At 41.2% G+C, this 21,030-nt stretch overlaps 1 protein-coding gene across 2 annotated transcripts in view; it reads right to left on the reverse strand.

Annotated features, from left to right (window-relative positions):
- Positions 1–7,397: 7,397 nt before the first annotated feature.
- OGDHL (oxoglutarate dehydrogenase L) overlaps positions 7,398–21,030 on the reverse strand; it is a 48,106-nt gene continuing 34,473 nt past the window's right edge. For both annotated transcript variants that reach the window (XM_064716209.1, XM_064716210.1), the window contains exons 17-23: positions 16,631–16,809; positions 12,940–13,011; positions 11,979–12,104; positions 11,293–11,365; positions 9,068–9,231; positions 8,381–8,535; positions 7,398–7,671 (exon numbers count right to left, since the gene is read on the reverse strand). In XM_064716209.1, the coding sequence (XP_064572279.1) occupies positions 7,548–7,671; positions 8,381–8,535; positions 9,068–9,231; positions 11,293–11,365; positions 11,979–12,104; positions 12,940–13,011; positions 16,631–16,809 (893 nt within the window). In that variant the 3' untranslated portion in view covers positions 7,398–7,547. The remainder of the gene's footprint in view (positions 7,672–8,380; positions 8,536–9,067; positions 9,232–11,292; positions 11,366–11,978; positions 12,105–12,939; positions 13,012–16,630; positions 16,810–21,030) is intronic.

Consider the following 21,030-nt stretch of genomic DNA (forward strand, 5'->3'; position numbering starts at 1 on the left):
GTTGAAATCTGCATAAATCTGTTGAGCTCCTGAGCTGTGCAATATTATGCTCACTATGACAAATATTATTTTACTGATGAGTCTAATGAGGGACCTGAGGGCTGTGATAAATGAACATGAAATAAAAATGGAAGTAACAAAAATAATCCCATTTCATTTATTCCCTAATTTTTTAACGTACATAAATATCAGAACAGTTATGCTGAAAAGAAGGAAAAATATTCTTTTTTTCTTCCTGGCAGTCCCTTCAGAAGCTATTTATGAGCAGTCATAAACTGACATGCACACTCAGATATATTTTCCTGAAGCCTGTAGAGTTTTGTCTTAGCAAAAGCTTCAGAATATGTGTGTAAATAAATTAAAGCCTGTCTGGTTTATAATGAGAAGGGTGTATTGTGGTATAAATATTGCAGAGCACATTAAATAAACATGGTCACATATGACCAGGTATCTATGAAATGAGCACATCACAGGAGAAGTTAATTATCTGAGAGTGTAACCAGGAACCGTTTAGAATCACTGGAGATTAAGTTGCTTTATTTCTGTTTATCTTTCCTTCTGAATAGGCAGTAGGTTGTTGCAATGAAGAGTCCCTGAGCAACACAGAGCTTCAGCTCTTCATCAGCTCTAAGATGACAGTGTTGTCAGCACCAGTTTGGAGTCAGGATAAGCCAGACATTTTTTTCAACGTAATTTTGTGCAAAATGCGTTGGCACAAACCAGTATTTTAAGATGTAAAAGTGCAAAAGACTTACAGATACCTTATGGTATGTTCAGGGGTAAGAGGAAAACTTTGATGCTAAGTATTTGTCTCGCATACTGCAGCCTAAAAATGTATATAAATACTTCTTCAAAACAGATTTGTAGTGTCAGAGACTAGCATCCTGAGAGTAACATACAACTTTACCATAGTAATAAGATTTTTCTAGACTTCACAAGTTATTGTGTTTCAGTCCATATGAAAAAACATCAGTGTTGATGGAATTTGATTTTGCTTGGGTTGTGAAACTCACAAAGAAAGCTGTTCACTGTTCATCCTATACAAAATAACCAACATTGCAAACATGCACTAATTAAGGATATGTTTGGGCAAACTGCTGTAGCACAAAGAACAACTGATGAAGGAGGTTTTAATCACATACAATTATTGAAAGCAAGATGAAGCCAATCCCCTTAAATTACTTAAGTACTGCTTAAACCCTGTAATTAACATATAGTAATAAATATTTCATCTTTAACAAGCCTACTGGGAGCAGTTTGTTAAACATTTATTTCTAGTCACGGGAAATTATGTAGGGTCATTTTGTCATGTTCTATATCAGACAATTTTATTTTATCCTCTTTATTTTACCCCCAGCAGTGGGTATGCTAATTTGGGGAAATATTATTGTTCTTCTAATCTGTTGAAACATACTCTTCCTTCATATGTCTCTCGGCTTTTACTAATTAACTTTACCCTTGCAAAGTCTTGGCCAGCACACCGTGGCTGCTCACATCCCCTTCCCAGCCTCTCCTGTGAACTGACTCACTCCAGATAGGGGAGCTTTAGTGGGAACCCCAGCAAACCCAGCCAGGGCATCACTGCAGAAGTGACCTCTCAGCCTGGGCAAGGTCACTGTGGGCAGCAGAGAGAGGAACCAGGCCTGCTCTGTGGCACAGCCAAGCCCCAGGCACAGGCTGGCAGGGGTGGGTTTTCAGGCAGCTTCTAGCACTGAGCTGCACTTTTCCTTCAGCCCAGGCAGCATCACAGTTGCACAGGGAATTCTGTGAGAGCACCAAACATCACTGCCCTTCAGCTAAGTCTGTGCGCAGACAGCTTTATTCCACTGCAGGTGGAATTCCAGTGAAATGCAGCCACTTAAACCAGTACTAAAACAAACGCATTCTAGGGATAATCTACTGTCCACCCAAGGAACGTACTCGAGAGCCAAGCTGAGCTCTCACACAGACCCCTCTCTGGTGGCAGGCTGAATGCACCCTGTCCTGAAGTGGAGGAGAATCTCACACTGGCTGGGTATGACATGGGCAGAAAGGGTCTATGTGCTCTTTTTGTAAGAGTATCAGTGAACTTATGGGCTATTGAACAGGAAGTAAAGACTTCTGAAATTATAATTCAGGGCTTCTTTAGTGATGACTACAACTGTTTTCCCCTCTAAACAAATTAGATTTCCATTTGCCATTAATGACTGAATCACTTAAGTGTCACAAAGGAACTGCCTGGTGCACTTATTAATAATTGAAAACTTTGAGGAAATCCATGAAACATTTTCAATCAAAGCTAATAATTGTCTAAAATATTATTTTCCCTGAATAATTACTCCTTTTGTTCTTTTATTCCTTTTGGATAATAGGCAACACTTTAAATAAAGGCATTAAAAAAACCTGAAGTAACTGTTAAGAGTTATCTAAAACCAGAAGAGGTTTCAATGTTAAAAAGCACAAATTAGAAAAGAAAAAATATTAATCTCCAGCAAGTATGCTGAATTTCTATTTTAGACTCCATGCTGTTCCTTGATGTCTTACACCAATGATTAGGAAAATGTACTCACTTAATCTCTGTCCTCATTCTGTATAAACATGAAGAAAAACTTTCAATTGTCTTTTTGATCAGTAGAGGCCATGAAATCAAGATTTCTATTGCTACACAACTGGACTTTGGAGGACTACTAAACAGTCAAAAGGAGCAAAGAAAGAAAAAACCCACCTTTATAGGAATCTTGAATGTCATATTGTAGTTACTCTACTCAGTAACCTTTACTATTTGGGAACAAGGGCAGAAAGATATAAGCAAAATTACCCACATTTGAAAGGGTTTTTTGGTGTCTAAAATGATCATCAGCACAGAAAGGTTGTGTGACAGGTACTGACAAAATCTCCAAGACCTGAAAGTTTGTCCACAGGACATGGAAGAAGGGAGAAGTCGAGCTTCTCTGTGTGCCTGTCCCAGCAGGTCTCACCTGGGGATGATGGCTGCGGCCTGGAAAAATCCAGGTTATTCTATAGCTCTCCCCAGGAAAGGAGAGTTAATTTTCTTTAGTGTTTGGGGTTTTTTGCAAAAAGAACAATATGCATTTCTTTACCACAGACAGGTCCCCTTGCTTTTCCCAAGCCAGCCTCACTGCACTCCCACTGCAAGTGGCAGCATTTTCCAGCCTGAGCAGCTTTCACCGCTGGCTCCCCTCAGAGCCCCACAGCCTCGCCATGGGCTTTACTCCAGGCCTGACAGTGTCAGCAGCTCTGACAATAATTCAGTGTTCCCTTCCCCCCAGGGCCAGGACAGCACATCCCCTCCCAGTTCCCAGTCTCTTACCTGCCCTTACAAAGTCTGAGGCCACTTCTCCCTCCTGAGCCTTTCCCAGCAGCCATCTTCGGCTTTCCTCCCTCACCTTCACTCCATAACTCCTTCGTACTGCGGAAATGGTGGCAGCGCCACACAGGGCCCTCACAGGGCACAGCTTTCCAGTCTGGGCAAACAAGGCAAAACACTTGAGGTATTTAGAGCAGAACAGCAAATTACAGAGAGAGGGGCCAGCTGTGACCACAACCTGGGCTTTAAGCCCCACAGCACACAGGCCAGTTCCCCTCAGCCATAATTAATTATCCCCACCTGCCCTGGGCTGCTCGTTAGCCTGGCGGGGCCCTGGCGCCCCTCAGCACATCCCAGGCCCAGCACCAAACCCAGGAGCTGCCTGCAAAATCAAAACATTCTGAATTCACTGAACCAATATACGAGACCACAGTGGACTCTTTTCTTCCATCTTTGACCAGACTTGTTAACCTTACAAACCTATTCTATCTGCTTTTACAGCCATTTTGGCTTTATGTGAGTATTGAGTGTGCTTCTAGTTCATGTTCTAAACAATGTTCGACATCATCTATGCCAACAGCAATTAAAAGAGATATATATACACATACACACACACATATATACATACACATACATATATACATACATATATATTTATATATGCATGTGTGAAAGCATACAGTAGAGATTCCCAAGCTTTCATTCTGTTGTTATTTGCAGCAGTGGATATTCCCAGCTCCGTATCAGAGGCAGCACATCTGCTGGTTGTACACCCAGGTAAGAGCTACCTAGAGCTCTTGGAACAGCAGCCAGAGAGTCTAGCAAGGGATACTTAAAACACAGAAAAGAAACAGACAGCACCCCCCAAGGCACACACTTTCATGTACTCAGTTCAAACAATGCACACACATTCCTGGCTCTTGTCTAGTCTCACATATTAATTTTTACCTCTTGGAACAAACAGAATGGTTTCTCTTCTGAAGAATGGGCTCCTCTGCTCTAGCACAGACTCTGATTGTACCATGGACAGAGCAAAGGTTTCCATCAAGAACACTCCTGCTGTCTGTCAGTAATGAAGAACAGTGACAGAAGCTGATTATCTTTAGCAATTCTTGATGCTGTGGGCATGCACAGTGTGGTGTGTCCCCAAGCAGATGAAGTCAACTCACTCTCACATTTGCTATTTCTTCCAAATTGCAAAGCTGTCATTTGAATTTCAGTGCCAACTTTTTTCACAAGAAGTCTATATAATACTTCAGTCCTTGTCAAACATTATACAAAGATTAATCTTTTAATCATATACCATCTCAAAGCTGAAGACACAACATGTTTAGAAATTAGAGATATTAATTCCAGCCTAGTTCCAGTATTTTAAAAACTCTCCTTGAAATAAAAATGCATTGATGTATTATTTCAAAAAATAGCAAATAAAAACCCAAATGTTCTAATATAATCTCCATGTTATTGTCAATTTTGACTCAATGGTTTTGAATAATTATCTTTTGCTAGTCCAAATGCTGTCTACCTCACTGCTTCTATGTTTAAATAAGCCAACACTGAGGAAACAAATAGAAAACAGACAAATGAGCTGTCTTAACACTTTTACAAATAGGATGTTAATGTCCCCACTCAAAGGAGAAATTGTCAAAAAGAACAGCCATAACAGAGAATTTTCTTCTTATGTACTTTTATTTTATTGATTTTTTTGCATCTTTGATGGACTTTTTATGCAAGTATTATGCCACAATCTATGATGCACAATGAGAGTGGAAATCTGTCATTTACCATTTATATTTCTATGTTAATTTTGTTTTCTACCTCTGCATATACTGTGGCAAAAGTGCATTTATCATATTTCATGCAGCGCTGACTGCCTTATGCAAACTGAGAATACAATAAACAGAGCCAGCAATATTTAGCTGCACTCAATTCTTGCTACAGAAACAAGCATTCATAAAAGCATTAAAATACTTTGGGTGATGGTTACTGTCTATCAGCTTAATGTTTTGAGCTATAGAAAAGGATAGGAAACAACATTTGTGGCTGTCAACTGCAGTACTTTCCAAGTTCATTAGGTTTTCAAAGACTAAATTAGCTTAAATGCTTCAGTGAGAGAAAAGGCCCAGGGCAACGAGCCTGATTTAAAAGGATGCTACAGAGTTTCACAAACATTAGACTAAGCTCAGTTCTGGGTTCCATGGTAAGTACCTTACCACATCAATTCTTTGCTCTGACAGAGGATTGTTTCTTCACCATCACGGTGTATCCAAGCCAAATAAAAGGACAATTCAAGGCACACAGGCCTTTTTGGAAACATGCTTGGGTATGCAGTACTTGATTACAGCTAAAGCTTTTAATTACAGCTTTTTATTTTGATGAGACAAGAAGCTTTCCAGCATCACCCAACTCTTTGAATCAGACATGAAGTGCCATGCTTTGTTATGTCACAGTCCATACAGCAGCAGCAGGGCAAAGTACTCACAGAGCAACAGCGTGTCCAAGGAGCATGCTCAGGACAGGAGGTGGAGATGGGGTGAAGCCTCATCTCTGTGTTTTCCAGTCACTTGTTATGCTGTCTCCAGGCACTGCAGGGGACATCCAGTCTGACCCTCAGGGCCTTTGTGCAACCACTTCCAGCTCCCTGCCCCAGCCCAGGCATGGCCATCCTCTGCACCCCATGGACACTGCTCACCCCACCATTCCCTCTGCCAGCCAGAACACAGAGGGCAGAAAGCCTCCTGCCACTACACAGGTTAGTGCTGCAGAAACCTGCACTCACAAGGCCCACTCAGAGCCAGTTCTCCTGGGGCAGAGGGAACAGGACTTCTGACAATACTAGTTCTTATGTCAAGAGGGAGAGAGGTGCTGGGCTCCCCTGCCTTCTAGCACTATGGAGGAAGCACAAGCAATGCTTCTCAGACCACCCTGCCATGCAGTGCCTCCCCAGAAGCCAAGCACTAGTTCCCAGCAAGAGAAACAGCCCCTGCTGCTCTCTCCCCTCCAGCACTTGCTGTACATCAGACACAGAGCAGCTTGAGGAGGTTCACTTTTATACTCGTAGTCAAAGTACATGGCAGTTGAGATCCTAATTGACAGATAAATGTAAGGGACCAAAAAAATCAATCACTACTTGTGCAAAACCACGGCATGTGCCTTTGGTAAATCTGCAGCTGTTGCTTGCCCACCTTCCTCTAAAAAAAAAGGGTAAGTAAATCAGGAATAGCCACTTCAGAACTGAATTATTATCAGCAAGGAGGTGTGAGGTAGGGAATAGCACTGGACAAAGCAGAAAACCAACTGCTTGTTGCAAAAACAGAGATTTCTCATCCAAACACCATCTTGTAATGGTCAAGGAAAAGCATATCTTAGTACTATGGTGAGGGAAAGACTTCTCATCCAAAACAAAGATGTTTACAGGACCCCACAGTTCCCTAATACCAGCATCAAAGCAGGCAGCCCAGGGAGCAGGAGCACCTCTTACTTTTGAAGTCCTTTGATGCTGAATTCTCCTGGTGATCACCCACTGCTCTGTCAGCTGTGGTCTCATGTACACTTCTTCCCTCTTCAAGTATCCCCAAACAACTTTTTCTTGGTCCCTTTTACTTCTGCCCTTCTTGACCTCATAGCTAAGTGGTTTATGCTACTTTCTGTTATCACCACTTGAACAACTCTGTAATGTGACTCCCTGTTTCCAGCCTCCTCCTCACACCTCCAGGTTACCTCACCATCTCCTCCTAACAAACACAGCTGGTACATTTCTCTACCAAAGTCATCTACCAACTCTGCTTTTCAGTTTCATTACTTTTCTCTGATGTATAGACAGAAATAAGTAATTTCTTCTCCTTGTGGTAATGACTCTTGTGTGCATAACTATGGTGCTGTCCATGCCTACTCTACTTACTTACAGCAATTAGACAGTGCCCACAGACTGAGAGATGAGCCTCACCAAGCACACATTGCATTCTGGGATAGGAGAAGCTTCTTGTGTCAAAGAGGTCCCAATTTAAATAGACAAGTGACAAAAATAGTGGAAGGTAAGCTGGAATTTTTTTTCCTTATAAACTGGGAAGCAAGGTACAGAGTAATGAAATCAGCTGCAGGATCCTTTTATTTGGTAAAGCAAAAAATACATGTTTTCCAGTATTCTCCCCACTTTCCTTTTGGATGCAATGTTTTGAGAGACTACCAGACATCCAGACTGGATGTCCCCTGCAGTCAGAGACAGGTCAGGGCCCTGCAGTTAGAATGTCTTTCCCTCAAAGGCCTCCAGGTTGAAAGCTGTATCCAAGAACCTTCTGAGTGACACCAGATGAGTGTTCTTGTTGCCTGTGGCAGCTGCAGCAGCAGGTTCTCGGCCAACATACCTTCACGACAAAAAGAATTGGGCAGACAATGAGGTGAGAAGAGACACTATTTTGACAATAACAAGCATGAGAACATGCTATTTCATGCATTCAAGTCAGCTTGGCAGGTTTGGATATTTAGTCATCAATCTTTCTTAAATAAAAATCAATCTAAGTTGTACCAAGTTACACCTTCTGGTCAGCTTCCCTCTCTTTCCTCCCACCATTGTTAAGCTGTGTCTTCTCCCCATCCCTCCCAGGGCAGCCAGGTACACTGTCTCATAACTAGGTAACTTGCTTTTAGCAATGAAGACTCACATTCCTTTGACAGCTGCATGGGCAGATCTGAGAGTCAATCATCTAAAATAAATGCAAAAGTGCCTGAACTGAGCTCACAACAGCTGTTTCCTGCAGAAACCTAATATCTGGAATGAAATTCTTAAAATGACAGAATCTTAGACAAAAGAGAGCTGAGTGCTGGGCTAAGTAGCAATAAATACAGATCTAGTTACTGATCTTCTTTTAGATCTACAAGGAGGAGCTATATGTGCATCTTATATTTGAGAAATAATTGTCTGCATTTTTCCCTTCTTCACCCAAGAACCCAGACTCAGAGGTTTTGATTTGTGAAGAAGCTGACTTACCCATAAATACCTGAAAACAATCCCAACCAAATTGAAAAGCAAACACATCAGCCCAGGAGACAGAGCAGTTGTTTAAAGTCTCATACCAGATGGGTCGAGTGCGGTTGACAATAGTGCGGAAACGAGGTCTGACGTAATCGTAATAGCCGCTGTTTTTGTGCTCCTCCTGACACCAGACCAGATCAGCAGTTGGATACTTCTCAAGCTCTTCTTTCACCAAGTCAAAGGGGAATGGTGAGATCTGGAAAAGGAGGGTTATTATCAAGGCTTTCTCTTATGTGGTATTAGCCCATAGTGAGTCATTACTTTTCCATGGAGAGTGAGTCATGTTTCTCTAATTGATTTAATGCTCAGAAATGAGTACACAAGTATTTTATAGTTGTGTTAGTATGAACAGAAGTGATTGTAGTCCAGACCACCTGCACTCCTATGGCTTTTTTAGTGAAGTATCTGTAGCATGCCCTTAATCAATGAATGATAACATAACTTCAAAGGGCACAATTCACAACATTTAATGCTAGCAGACTGCATATTCAAATTTAAGGTGCTATTATATTGTAATCTTAACTCTTCCAGAACAACATAACAAAGTGATCAAGTTTTCTGGATCTCATTGTCCAGTATGCTGTTGATGTGTTCCTTCTCCACAAGGCCACAAAGGATTAGAATTGTCTTGTAAGATGCTAAGTGCTAGAAAAATGCTGTCACCATCCATTCTAGGAGAGAGCACAGGAACCCCCATCACCCTGTCTTCTGAAGATCAGGAAACTCACCTGTTCAAGTCTGGTTATAGCTACTTGTTTCTCCAGGTCTTGGTTCTTTCTCTCTTTCACAAGGTCATAGTAGACTTTTCCTGTGCAGAGAATCACGCGCTTGACCTCATGTGGTTCCTCAGCTGCTGGCCCATTCTCAGGAATCACACGTTGGAAACTGGTACCTAGTTGGAGCACAAATTAGAAAAAGTGCCCTCAGTGGACCTGACATTTCAGTTAAGCAGCCCAGGAAACAGCCCTTTAGTCCTTTACTGAGCAAGCAGCAGGTTGCAGTGATTGAAGGGTTCTCCTGCTTCTCTGGTCCTACTTTTCACACTAATAACATGGCTAAAGTGACTTTCAGAAGTTCTGTTTCAAGAAGTTGGAGGATTTCCAATAATCCAGTCTTTCACTACGCTCAATAGACAGAATCATATCAACAGCAGACTGTTTTTCAGCTGTGTGCTATGCATTACATCTTTAATTTTAAATTGATTGGGCAGCTCAACTTGGCTTCCAGTTTGGGGTTTTTATCCAGAGAATCACCTGAACTATTCTCTTTCTTCTTTACAAGATTATCTTAACCATGTAACATTAATACAGCTTTACAAATTTCAGAATATTCTATAAAAACAAAACACATATCCGTAATGCAATTAAATCTGGCAACTACAGAAATATTTACCCAAGCACACACATTACTGCTGTATATTTGATTTAAACTTCTGTTGAGAGTTAAAACAGCAATAGCCAAAGCAAGAATTAGCACAGAGCTGAGCCATATGTATAAATGCTAATGTACAAGTACCATTTCAGATGCTTATCTTCACTGCTACCACCTCCCAGGAGTACAATTTGCTTGGGATACTGGAAGAGGGACTTGATGGTTTAAAGATCCTTTTCTTTGCTCTCCTATATGATTGAGTAGAACTATTTCCACATTAAACAACTGCAGGGTAGCAGACAGCAGCTCAACCTCCTATTCTGAATCAGCACACCCCCTTAGCAGGAGAATAAGCTCCTGTTTGAATCATTTATCTTGGGGACGAAAAGCAACAGCACAAACATATCAAAGAAGAACTGATTTATATCAGAATTATCCTGTCCCACTGAACAGCAGAATTCATCATTAAAAAAGACTGAATCTGTGCTTCATTGGGTCAGCTGGAGTCAATCTTCTTCTCTCTCAGCCTTCTATTAAAAGCAGAGCAAAAAGGGTTAGCTGAGAGTCAGAAACACTTTATTACCTGCTGTCCTCTTCAGCAGAAACATGAAAGTATGCCAAAATTCAATGTTAATTTGGAGTTTGGCCACTACTGAGGTTAGCCTGAAGTAGAGGGGACTCCCAAGACAAAGTGACAAATGCCAAAGGCTACAGAATTTCTAATCTGACCCATTCTACAGAGCTTTTAAACAGTAATAAAACCAGCAAGTGCCTTTGCTTGAGAAGCAGATTTTACACACTTACAAAAATAAAATAATACAATATTTAAGCACACTTATACAGTGTAAGTAGCTTTTAAAAAACTGAGCAGTTGCTCTCTTCTGACAGTAGTCAAGACCCTCACTGGAACTGGAGATAGACCAGCACACCTATGCCCACATTCTCACTCTGAAGAGTCACTTTAATCCCTCACTCATTACATGTCACTGCATTTCCTGATGCCACTCCAACACAGACTGACCAATGCAAGGCAGGACAAAACCATTGCAGTGTTTGATATTCCCCTTGCAGTCACTGTGTGTCTCTTGGTGCTGATGGCATGCCAACAACAGCTCTGAACTCACTGATCTCACTTTAGATCACTGGTGTGACACAGCAGCCCCAAACCAAGCACTGTAACAAGAACTGGGCACATTATTCTTCCAAATGGGCCCAGTGTAATTACAACCTATCCCTCAGTCATGGGGGCAGGAGGCATGGGCCATACAAAGAACAATTACATATTTAAATGAACAAAAAAAGGGCAGAGGGGCATAGTAGCCTCTTGAGGGGAAACTCCCTGCAGAGATGGGAATGCACTTACCATTAAGTTTAAGGGTTAAGGTTACAAGATAAACCTGTAAAAATTAAGAACCTATATGTGAAAGCAAAGTTTTCAGCAGAAGTCCCTGCTCGCTCTCACTATGGCAGCTCCACAGGAATTATGCCAAAAGAGAAGACAAACTCTGCAGAGCAGATTCAGAGTCTGACATGCAACTTGGTATAGCTAATTATTTCCCCACAATACTTTGAGGTGACATACCAGATACCATTTCATCAAAACTGGATTTAGCTTCTGGATGCCTCAGCAGTGACTTGGGTGTCAAAACAATCAGCTGTAAGACAGAAATTTTTCCAAGACTCAGGAGCTGCTTTATCTTCATTACACATGCAACATTTGTAACACTGTGCACACAAAACCCACAAACTGAATATTATATAGAATAAATTAGTACGAACAGCAAACACAGTAATTTTTTTCCTGTTTTAAAAGCCATGAAAGTTTCAAAATTATTCAGAAGATTTAGGTAGCCTACTCCTTTTACAGGTTCTCAAAACTCACTGGTTATGTTTTTTCTGACAAGAAAATCAAATCACAGGCTATGAACCAGTAAAACATTTAACAGTTGTATCTTGGGTCTTTGAAGTTCCAGCAATTAGACATGCAGATGATTGTTCTGCAACCTGTAAGCTACATCACTAATATCTCGACAAGCTCATCTGAAGATCTGCATAGCCAGATGGAAGCAAAGCTGAAAATCAAGTTTTAGAGCCATAGTAAATCAGAGCTGAGCTTCTTTCCATCAAACTGGCAACTTCAACCTGTGTTCAGTTAAGGTTTTTCACCAGAAATCCTCATTCTTTTCAGCAGTGTGTCATATGCAAAGGCCACTCCTTGTCTGATGGCTAATTTAGCTGGAATAATCAAGTCCATTCAGGTAACCTTACCGGCTTTCTGAATGGCAGCAAGATCTGCCTTCGGAGGACATGGAAGTAATTGGCTGGAGTGGAACAATTCACCACAATCCAGTTGCAGTCATACAGCTGGGAAACTTCAAAATGCTCAGTGAACTCCTGAGAGAAACATTAAAGGCATTAGAAAAATGTCTGAAAGATCAGATAAAAGGCTTGAAAACCATCCTTCTATTTCTGACTCTCAAACTTCTTTCCTTGAAAATTTTATTTAGCAGCTCTCAGCTGAGATTGTTTTATTGGCTAGGGAACCATCTCTACAAAGCATCGTTTCTGTTTCTATTTCTTCTCAAAAATTTATGCAAATAAACATGAAAAGTTTCCATTAATTAAAAAAAGATGGGAAGTCTTTCCATTAATTAAGAAAAGATGGAAGACTGAGGAGGACTAAGATATCAGCAGGTGGAAGAAACAAAATAGAACTGCTTTGAAAGAACGTTAAACTGTAATTCATTTTTTCAGTGTACAGTTGGCTTTCACTCTCTTTCCCATCTTATAGAGCTGTGTACTTTATCTGTAGAAGTGAACAGCCAATCTGTGAAAGTCTTAGCCCAATCAAAATTAGAAGTTGCTTATTTTTGTGTTCCTAGCAGCACAATTCAGCTCCATTGCAAAGAGCCAGGCTAGTCTCACTTGACCTCCTTTAGAAATTGGCTGGAGACACCTATTTGCAGTACACACAGCAGTATAAACAAGTGGGATCACTGGGCCCTGAGGAACAGCCATAAAAAGATCATGCTGCCAGAGATTAACTGTATGTGACCTCAGCTTTGTAATGAGCAGCAATGCTGCAGACTTCCATTACCTTTACTGGGATCAAGTTAAAGTTACACAGAGACTTGAAGCTAAATCCTAACCTGCCATACCTAGCAAAAAGGATACTACTAACAGAAAATCTCTGGGATGTGAAAAGCAAGAAAAGGACAAAGCTACTTACTGGATAGGCATCAGAATCATCATTGCTCATCTGCAGAAACCTCTCAGGCCTGGCTGATGAATGCTCTGGACCCTGGTAAAAGTGTCATTTAAAACATGTTAAAGAGCCAAATGAGCAGTTAGACATCAGTCTAGATCACTCACTGCATGAGTACCTCCTGTCCCCTCTGCACCAGCTGCACACCTGCCCCCCAGCCAAAGGCATCAACAACAGCAGTGGGAGACAGGACACACCACAGGACAGAATTCCTCATCTTCTGCTTTCATAGGAGTTTGGGTTTCACTTGTATTTCCAGCTGTTTCTGACAGCTGCAAGTGATTTCTAGCCTCAGACTAGCTGCACAATGAAGACCACTGGAAAGGCAGTGGGCCCATGTGGGCACAGCAATCACCTTGCTAATGCAGAGCAAACAGGAGCACGAGGAATGTCAGGAAGAGAAGCACTGGGTGCCTCAGAGAACTGCAGTGACTCACTCTTCGTGTATGCTGAACAGGAGCCAACACAAAGTTAACTGCTGACCACTTTTGCTGTATTAGCAACAAAAGCAGGCACAGGGTCTGTCCTACTATTGTTCACTGTTCTGTACAGGGCCAAATACTGAGATGAATGCTTTAGCTAAAATGGATCAAAATACACACACGCATTATCTACTAGACTAACCTATGATTAATTTCTGCCTCCTCAGGAGATATTTTATGTTCTGTCATTACTGAACACTCCCATCCACTGTCTCACTAGCAGTACCCATGGCAATTACTTGAATTGCACAAATGCTGTTAGCTCCATTTTACATTAACAAAACATGGATGCTGGCCACAGAAATTATCAGAAATAAGGAATGTCGCAGAATCTGTTGTTTTTCCTTTTCATGTCCCTGTTTATAAAGGATAAGAGAAAGCTGTGAGGAGTGTGAGAATGCAATGTGCTGTTTTATGTATTGCTATTTCTGACAGCCTTGGCTTGTTCAAGTGACAGGTGCCCTTAGGAAGGGTTTTCATTTCACACAGCCGTTAAGTATTTTAACCCAAAGACAAACTATTACACCTCTTAACTCTCTCCATGTCTCCTAAGTTAATAGTGTTCATAAAGAGATTTCTTCTTTTTTTATAGCTATCTCTCATAGTAACTTCCTCTATTGAAATCTTAATTCATTAACTCCAAAATCAGTCATTACTCTGACAACTGGTGGTCCCCCTTGACTGAACACATCCTCCTTCCTAATTCCAAGTGCAGGATTCCAGATCCATAGGAGGGACTCAAAGGTGATCCAAGGGCTGGAGCACCTCTCCTATGAAGGTAGGCTGAGAGAGTCAGGATGGTTCAGCCTGGGGAAGAAATGGTTCCAGGGAAATATTTTACAGTCCCTCACAGTGCCTAAAGAGGACCTACAATAAAGCTGGAGAGCTACTTTTTACAAGGTCAGGTAGCAATAGGACAAGGGTGAATGGCTTTAGGCTGCAAGACAGCAAGCATAGGTTTGATACAAGGAAGAAAATCTTTGCTGTGAAGGTGGTGAGGCACTGGCACAGGCTGGCTCAGAGCAACCTGTGGATACCCTGTCCCTGGAAGCGTTCAAGGCCAGCCTGGATGAGGCTTTGAGCAGTCTCTGGTCTAGTGAAAGGCTCCCTGCCATAGTGAACAGGTTTGAACTACACGGTCTTTACAGTCTTTTCCAACAAAAACCATTCTATGACTCCATGATTCAGTCTGCTGCATGGACTAAGGGAATTCAAAGGAAAAAAACATTCTGTTGGCAACAAAGGTATAACACAAACAGCCTAGAACTGTGCCTTGTATCACTGCTCCTTAGAATTCTGCCTCCACTTTTGAGGTGCCAAATAATCTGGTCACAGACAGGAAAGGACTTGAGAGCAAGGAGCAAAGCTGCACAAAACTGTGGTGCACAGCAGCAGCCCAGTTTATTGTAGCACCTCTGCTGTTCACATCTGTTTGCTGTAAATCAAATCCTGCACTAAGCATGGCACACACAGCACAAAACCCAGTGCTGCACAGGCACACTGCAGTCAGTACACTGGGAACAGAGATGTTACCAGCAAACAATTACAGGAGAGGCAGGTGAGGCTTTCCCATCACTCACACACTGCCCCAGCAACAACCTCAGTCCAGAGCCTCAATGTTCACATCCATCTTCGGTTTCTGTGCTGACACCACCAATCAGACTGCCAGCAACTACTGCGTGGGATGGGGTAGGGTTTATCTCTGCTGTGACCACCTATCCAGTGAGACCTATACTGAATCCATTAGCTACTTTCAGAGGAGTCCCCAAGGAGCCCTTAGGCTGCAGAGTCTTTCAATCACAGCCAACTTGCCTGTGAATGCGTGACCTAGAGGTGAAGGGATCCATATCCCATTAAGAATCCTTCCCCAAATCATCTTGTCCCCAACACTGTAGTTATACAGACTAGTCCTCCTGTAATGAAAAGGTCCTCTGGGAAGAGAAAAAGATTTCAGCAGCCTGGTGGGATTCTGAAATATTCCAAAAGCAGCTGACACTAGTAGCAAAATAAGCATGTTTCAGAAGACCTGTGCAAATCATCTCTGCCAAGTGGCTATGGGAAAAAAAAGATTAAATGTATTCTAAGTAGCAGAGAACCAGCCCCTTAAGCTGAGTGCTTCCCTGCAGAGGACCACACCTCCTGCTGAGGGCTCATTCAGGTTGTCCCCTCAGGATACAGTTAAAAAAATTAATTTATCAAAACCCTTGTGAACAGCATCAGACCCATTATTCTTTAGGCACAATGGATGTGGAAAGCCATTCATAAGACATGAATGCACCCCAGTGTATCAGGACAGGATCATAATTGAATGGAAATAAACGAAATTGTTTGTGAGAATAGAAATGACACAGTTTGTGGTGAAAAGGTCTAAAGCATTTATACAGATGGAGATTGCCACTGTGGCACATACTATGCTTTTTTAAATAGGAAACTAGAAACATACATGCAACAATTCACAAAGGCTAATGTATTTGAAAAGGAGAAAATTAACCTTGCCTGACATGATGCTCATGTAAACTTAAAAAGAATTTAAAATATTTGAAGAACAATTCTGCTGCTGATATGAACTTCATGTAGCTTTATACACAGGGTGTGCCCACACCCTTTCCCTCTAAGACATTGCCTAGTTCCTCCTACTAGCCCCCAAAGAAGAGAGTCAACAGCTAGTAGAAATATCTTCCTTTCCAGAAAGATGAAGATTTCTTATTATATCAAAATTGACCAAGGTCAATGATTTTTTAAGACATTTTAAAGTTGTTTTATATCATTTCATAGCAAGAGAATTTAGTGCAGAGTTTACAGAAATATACTTTATGCAAAACAAAACCAAGCAAGCACTCTCAGACATGATTTTTTTCTTATTGTACACTGAGAACACAGCTTTCTGGGGAAAGAAGGCAGTGTCTACGGGAAAGTTACCAAAGAAGAGAGAAAAAAAAGGAAAAAAAAATGGGGGAAGTGGTACATGCCACTAACAAGGACACGAAGCTAAGAGCTCAGAAATATTTCTCAGAGTTTTCTGGTTTTCACCAGTCAATCTATCTGAATTCTCATAGCACTGAGGCAGCCCCACATGCCTAACAGTGCCTTCCTCCCCTGGGATCCCCATCCCCGTTGTCTTTTCCAGCTGCAGCGAGGCAGCGCAGGCAGCCCTCCCCTGGGCCCGCGCTCACCATTCCCTCCATGCCGTGCGGCAGCAGCAGCACGATCCCGTTGTGCCGAACCCACTTGGCCTGGCCGGAGCTGATGAACTGGTCGATGATGCACTGGGCCGTGTTGTGGAAGTCCCCAAACTGGGCCTCCCAGCACACCAGCGCGTTGGGACTCGCCATAGCGAAGCCAAGCTCAAAACCTGACAAGCAAACAGGCAGGAGAAATGGAAAATCAACAGATTTCCTGAAAATTTTGTTCATTCCTCGCTAAAAATATAACAAACCCAAAATTACAGCATGAAACGGATTTTTGGGGCCCCATTCTAAATAATGCAGTTTTCAACAGTAGCTTCTCCAAGCCTGACTTCAATCCTTCAAGCTTTTCCTCAAACACTTCAATGTCACAGGAGTTTTTAAAGAAATTAAACCCCCTCCCTCCTCTCCAATTTTAATATGTTTCCCTAAAAGCTCACTACTATCTTCTCCTGTAAAAATGCACCTACAGCCCAGTTAAAGACTTATTTATTAATTGTAATATTTCCATACATTATCATCTGCATTTGAGAGAAAGAAAGACAATTACTGGTGACATCAATTTTCATTCTACAGACATGATCCTAGTCTTCAGATCTTCCTAAAAATGTGAATATAACAGCTGCATGGCAAACACATCTGGGACTTGGATAAAAAAAATCCTTTCTGAGGCAGGGCTAAGGACCTCTAGGTTTCTGCTTCAGTGTTAAAGTATTTGATCTCTGTATTTTCCTTTGACCCTTTGATATAGCAGAGCCTGGAGTGCTGAATGAATACCTGTACTCAGATTCTTCACCTATAGTTTGGAGTGATTATAACCAAAAAGTTTAAAGCTCTCAGTAAAAAGCAGAGCTATATATCAGTGCTCTGGGTGTAGAGGTTCTGAGTGAGGCAAAACTGATTCAATACACACAGAGAATAAATATGTAATTAACAGATACATTTCATGTTGAAGCTCTACACAGAATATAATGATCTGGCTTCAAATACAGAATTCCAATATGGGAGTACTCTCATTGAAGCTTACCCCAGTAGATCAACTAACTTTTGGGTCTTCATAGTCTACTCCTTGGTAATTCCACCCCAGTTTTTCATTTACCACCCCTGTGGCAAGAAATCTTTGAGTCACTTGGCTTTTGGACTACTGATCTCTGAACAGTCCATCCATGGCTCCAGCAGATGCTCATGGTCCCACCAAAAGGCAACTGATACCTTAGAGGCCTTTGTCTGTGAGTGCCCATGATGGGTCATTACCAAAGAGAATGACTTTTTCTGGCCTTGCCTTTGGTCTGACTGCCTGAACAGCCATTCCTTCAGCCTTTCCTCCATCTCTGGCCTCCTTGTTTGTGTAATTCCATGGTTCTTAACACAATGAAAACAAGGGAAAAATTTACACAACTCCGTCAATCATATTCCCAAAGGTATCTGAAAAATAGATTTCCCTAGATAGGCTTGAATCCCATTCTAATTTTACACAAGCATTAAGAGACCATTTCTACTGATTGGGTGACATGGTTGAGAAAATATGCAATATGTTCAAGACTTATCTGTGCATATGCTGCTCTCTGTAAGGGTGGGGTAATCTTGCTTTTAGAGAAGCACAAACTGAGGTCTTGACCACTCAAGAGTTATCAATAATCAAACAGTGCTTTTCAAAGAGTGTGGAGCTCAGTGCATACTTAAAATTTGGTCCCAGCACACATATAATTCTACCTCATGTATGAAAGATCACCTCTAATATTCACATGGAAAAAGGAATATAATTTCTCATTTCCTATCTTGTTGACAACTTCACACTAATCTCTACAGGGTAAAAATGTTCTAGGTGAAGCTGCATCAAAAAATGTGATCTTAACACAGATAGCATTTGCAAGCTTTCTGACAGCTATAAAATTGTCTAGGAAAACATATCCAAATGTAATCTATACATTCTGATTAGTATTTTGAGAAAAATGTTGCTGAGACTACTATTTCATGGCACATTTGTCTGTGGTATACACATCTTTGGTATACCAGAACTCAGTTTTCCACCAGGGAAATGACAATGAGAGTTACTAAATTAAAACTATTCCAATCATAATTGTAGCAGTGAAATAGCTTTAACTCTTAACAGATTAAGGAGTCTGTGAAGAATTACTACTACTACCTTCATGGGGAGAAAATTGCTTAAAGAACAAGATCTGAACTGCTAAATTAAAAAAAAAAAAGTCCTGGTGGAGAGAGATCTAGAAAGAGGCAAGGTAAACAGCCCAAGAGAGGGTGAGGTGTTATCTTGAAAGGGAATTGTTTGGGCATCAGAGCCAAGATCAGGGAATGTGACCTGAAGCAGAAAGTCTCCACCATTCTCGAGATGGGACATGAACTGCAGGGGAGCAAGCTCCTACTCAAGTCCCTCATGAGAACTGAGCATTTCTTTGAAATCCTGTGCAAATATTGTGGGTTTAAAGGATTAACTCTAACACAGCTAAAAACAGAGAACAGGTTGAAGCTGTGAGGAAATCCAAATCCAGGCAGTGAAATAACTTTCAAAGAATGTCAGGTAAGGAATCTGCACACCCAAAGGATGTTGGAGAGCAACCAGCCAGCTCCAAACAGCAGGCAGCTGCTCAGGGCTCAGAGCACACCAGGGCACAGGGAACCAGGAACCAGCACAGCAGTTTGGAAAACTTCTGCACCGAGGAGACAGAGGGAAGAAAAATACACAACACTTGATTAAGGCTGCAAAGCTAATGTTTCAATTGCTGGAGTTCATTATGGTCCCTAGATGACAGACCTAGCAGAAATGCTTGCTTCTATTAGTCCAGTGCCTGCTGTGCTCCCTCACTGTTCTTCTGCCACTCTGGCACAGAAAGAAGTGTTGCCAAGCCAAGTGGCAGCTTACACAGCATACTGTGCTGTGTTTTTCCCTACAGCACTTTGATGATTGTCATAAGAATAGCTGGTTTTCAATTAATGTAAGTAAGGCAACAGCCATAACTTAATTCAATATGATTTTAAAGTGACTTAGGGCTTGAATGTTAACTAATGGTTAAAAGGGATTATCAGCACAAGATTTTTATGCCAGAACGAAGGTTCAAAGACAGACTTTTGCTATCTTTAACAGAAATTCTAAGCACAGGGATATGCATCACTTCACAGATCCAAACACAGCTCAGGACAAAGTGAAGTTAGTACCCATCTGGTGGCTGACTCTATTGAACAGGGAGACTGATGCCTTCTCAGAACTCCATGCAGATGCCATTGATTACTAAAGTCTGTCCTAGTTACTAACACAATTTCTGACAGGTATTTCTATTTGTTACCCCTTACTTTAAAAATACATTGTTCTGACTGAGCAGTAATACAACATATTCCATCCTAGGAGTATACTGCAAAAAAAAAAAAAAGAAAAAAATTACATTAATACCTCTCTTCTTCCTTTCATCTTTTGCTTAAAATTTGACTTTTTCCCTTGAAAAAACTGTACTTCAAGTCTCATGGTTCAGGAATTTCCTGAACTACACACAATTCCAAGCCTACCTTGCCTTGAAAGGTCCCAGTATGGAATGCCCCAGCCCAAGATCTCTCAAAGGCAGTACTGAATCTGACAAAGACCCCCACCTCTTGGATAGAGACTCAACACTACACAAGTCATTCTGAGGGCTGTAAAGAAAGACAAGAAATCCTTTCAAGTATTTAAAAAATGCTGAAGAGCTAGAATAGAGCATCTGTAATTTACTTTTGTTTTTGTCCTCTATCCTAATCAGCAAGTAAGTTCAGACAAACATCTTTTGCTTACATGACTTCTCACAGCCATCACTTAGACTTCCAGATATTCAGTTTCAGTACAAGGGAAAAATAAGCAAAGCAAGTGGATGCACGACTAAATTATCATAATCTGGGTATAACTAAAAATAGTAGACATAGGATGTCAAACAAAATTATCAGAGGTTGTTAAATACTCTAAATTATCAGAGATTGTTAAGTACTCTGATTTAATGCCCAGCTTACACCCACTCCACAGTTTCCTGTAGGCAAAACATAAGCAGTTGTCTGAACTACAACTGAACTACAACTGACTTTGTTTTCTTTCTAAGTGAAATGAGTCTTGCCAGAGTATCATTCTAATGGAGCAGTGGCTCCCCAGGTGTTCCTAAATACCTTGACTATAACTTGGTGCAAAACTCACAGCTCTGAGCAGATACCAGATCTTGGCTTATATACCTGCCAAGGAAATAATCTGTAGTTATATCATGCTGGGCTGTTTAATCCATTTTTATTTAGCTCTCCCTCACAGAAACTAAGGAAATACCTAAAATGCTTCTGAGATGCTGCATGTTAACACAGTCATAAACAAATTTCTAACACTTCTTCACCATTTTTCCCCCTTTCTATTATCTCTCAACTCT

Source organism: Zonotrichia leucophrys, chromosome 6, assembly GCF_028769735.1.
Source record: "Zonotrichia leucophrys gambelii isolate GWCS_2022_RI chromosome 6, RI_Zleu_2.0, whole genome shotgun sequence".
In the NCBI taxonomy this organism is placed as follows: domain Eukaryota; kingdom Metazoa; phylum Chordata; class Aves; order Passeriformes; family Passerellidae; genus Zonotrichia; species Zonotrichia leucophrys.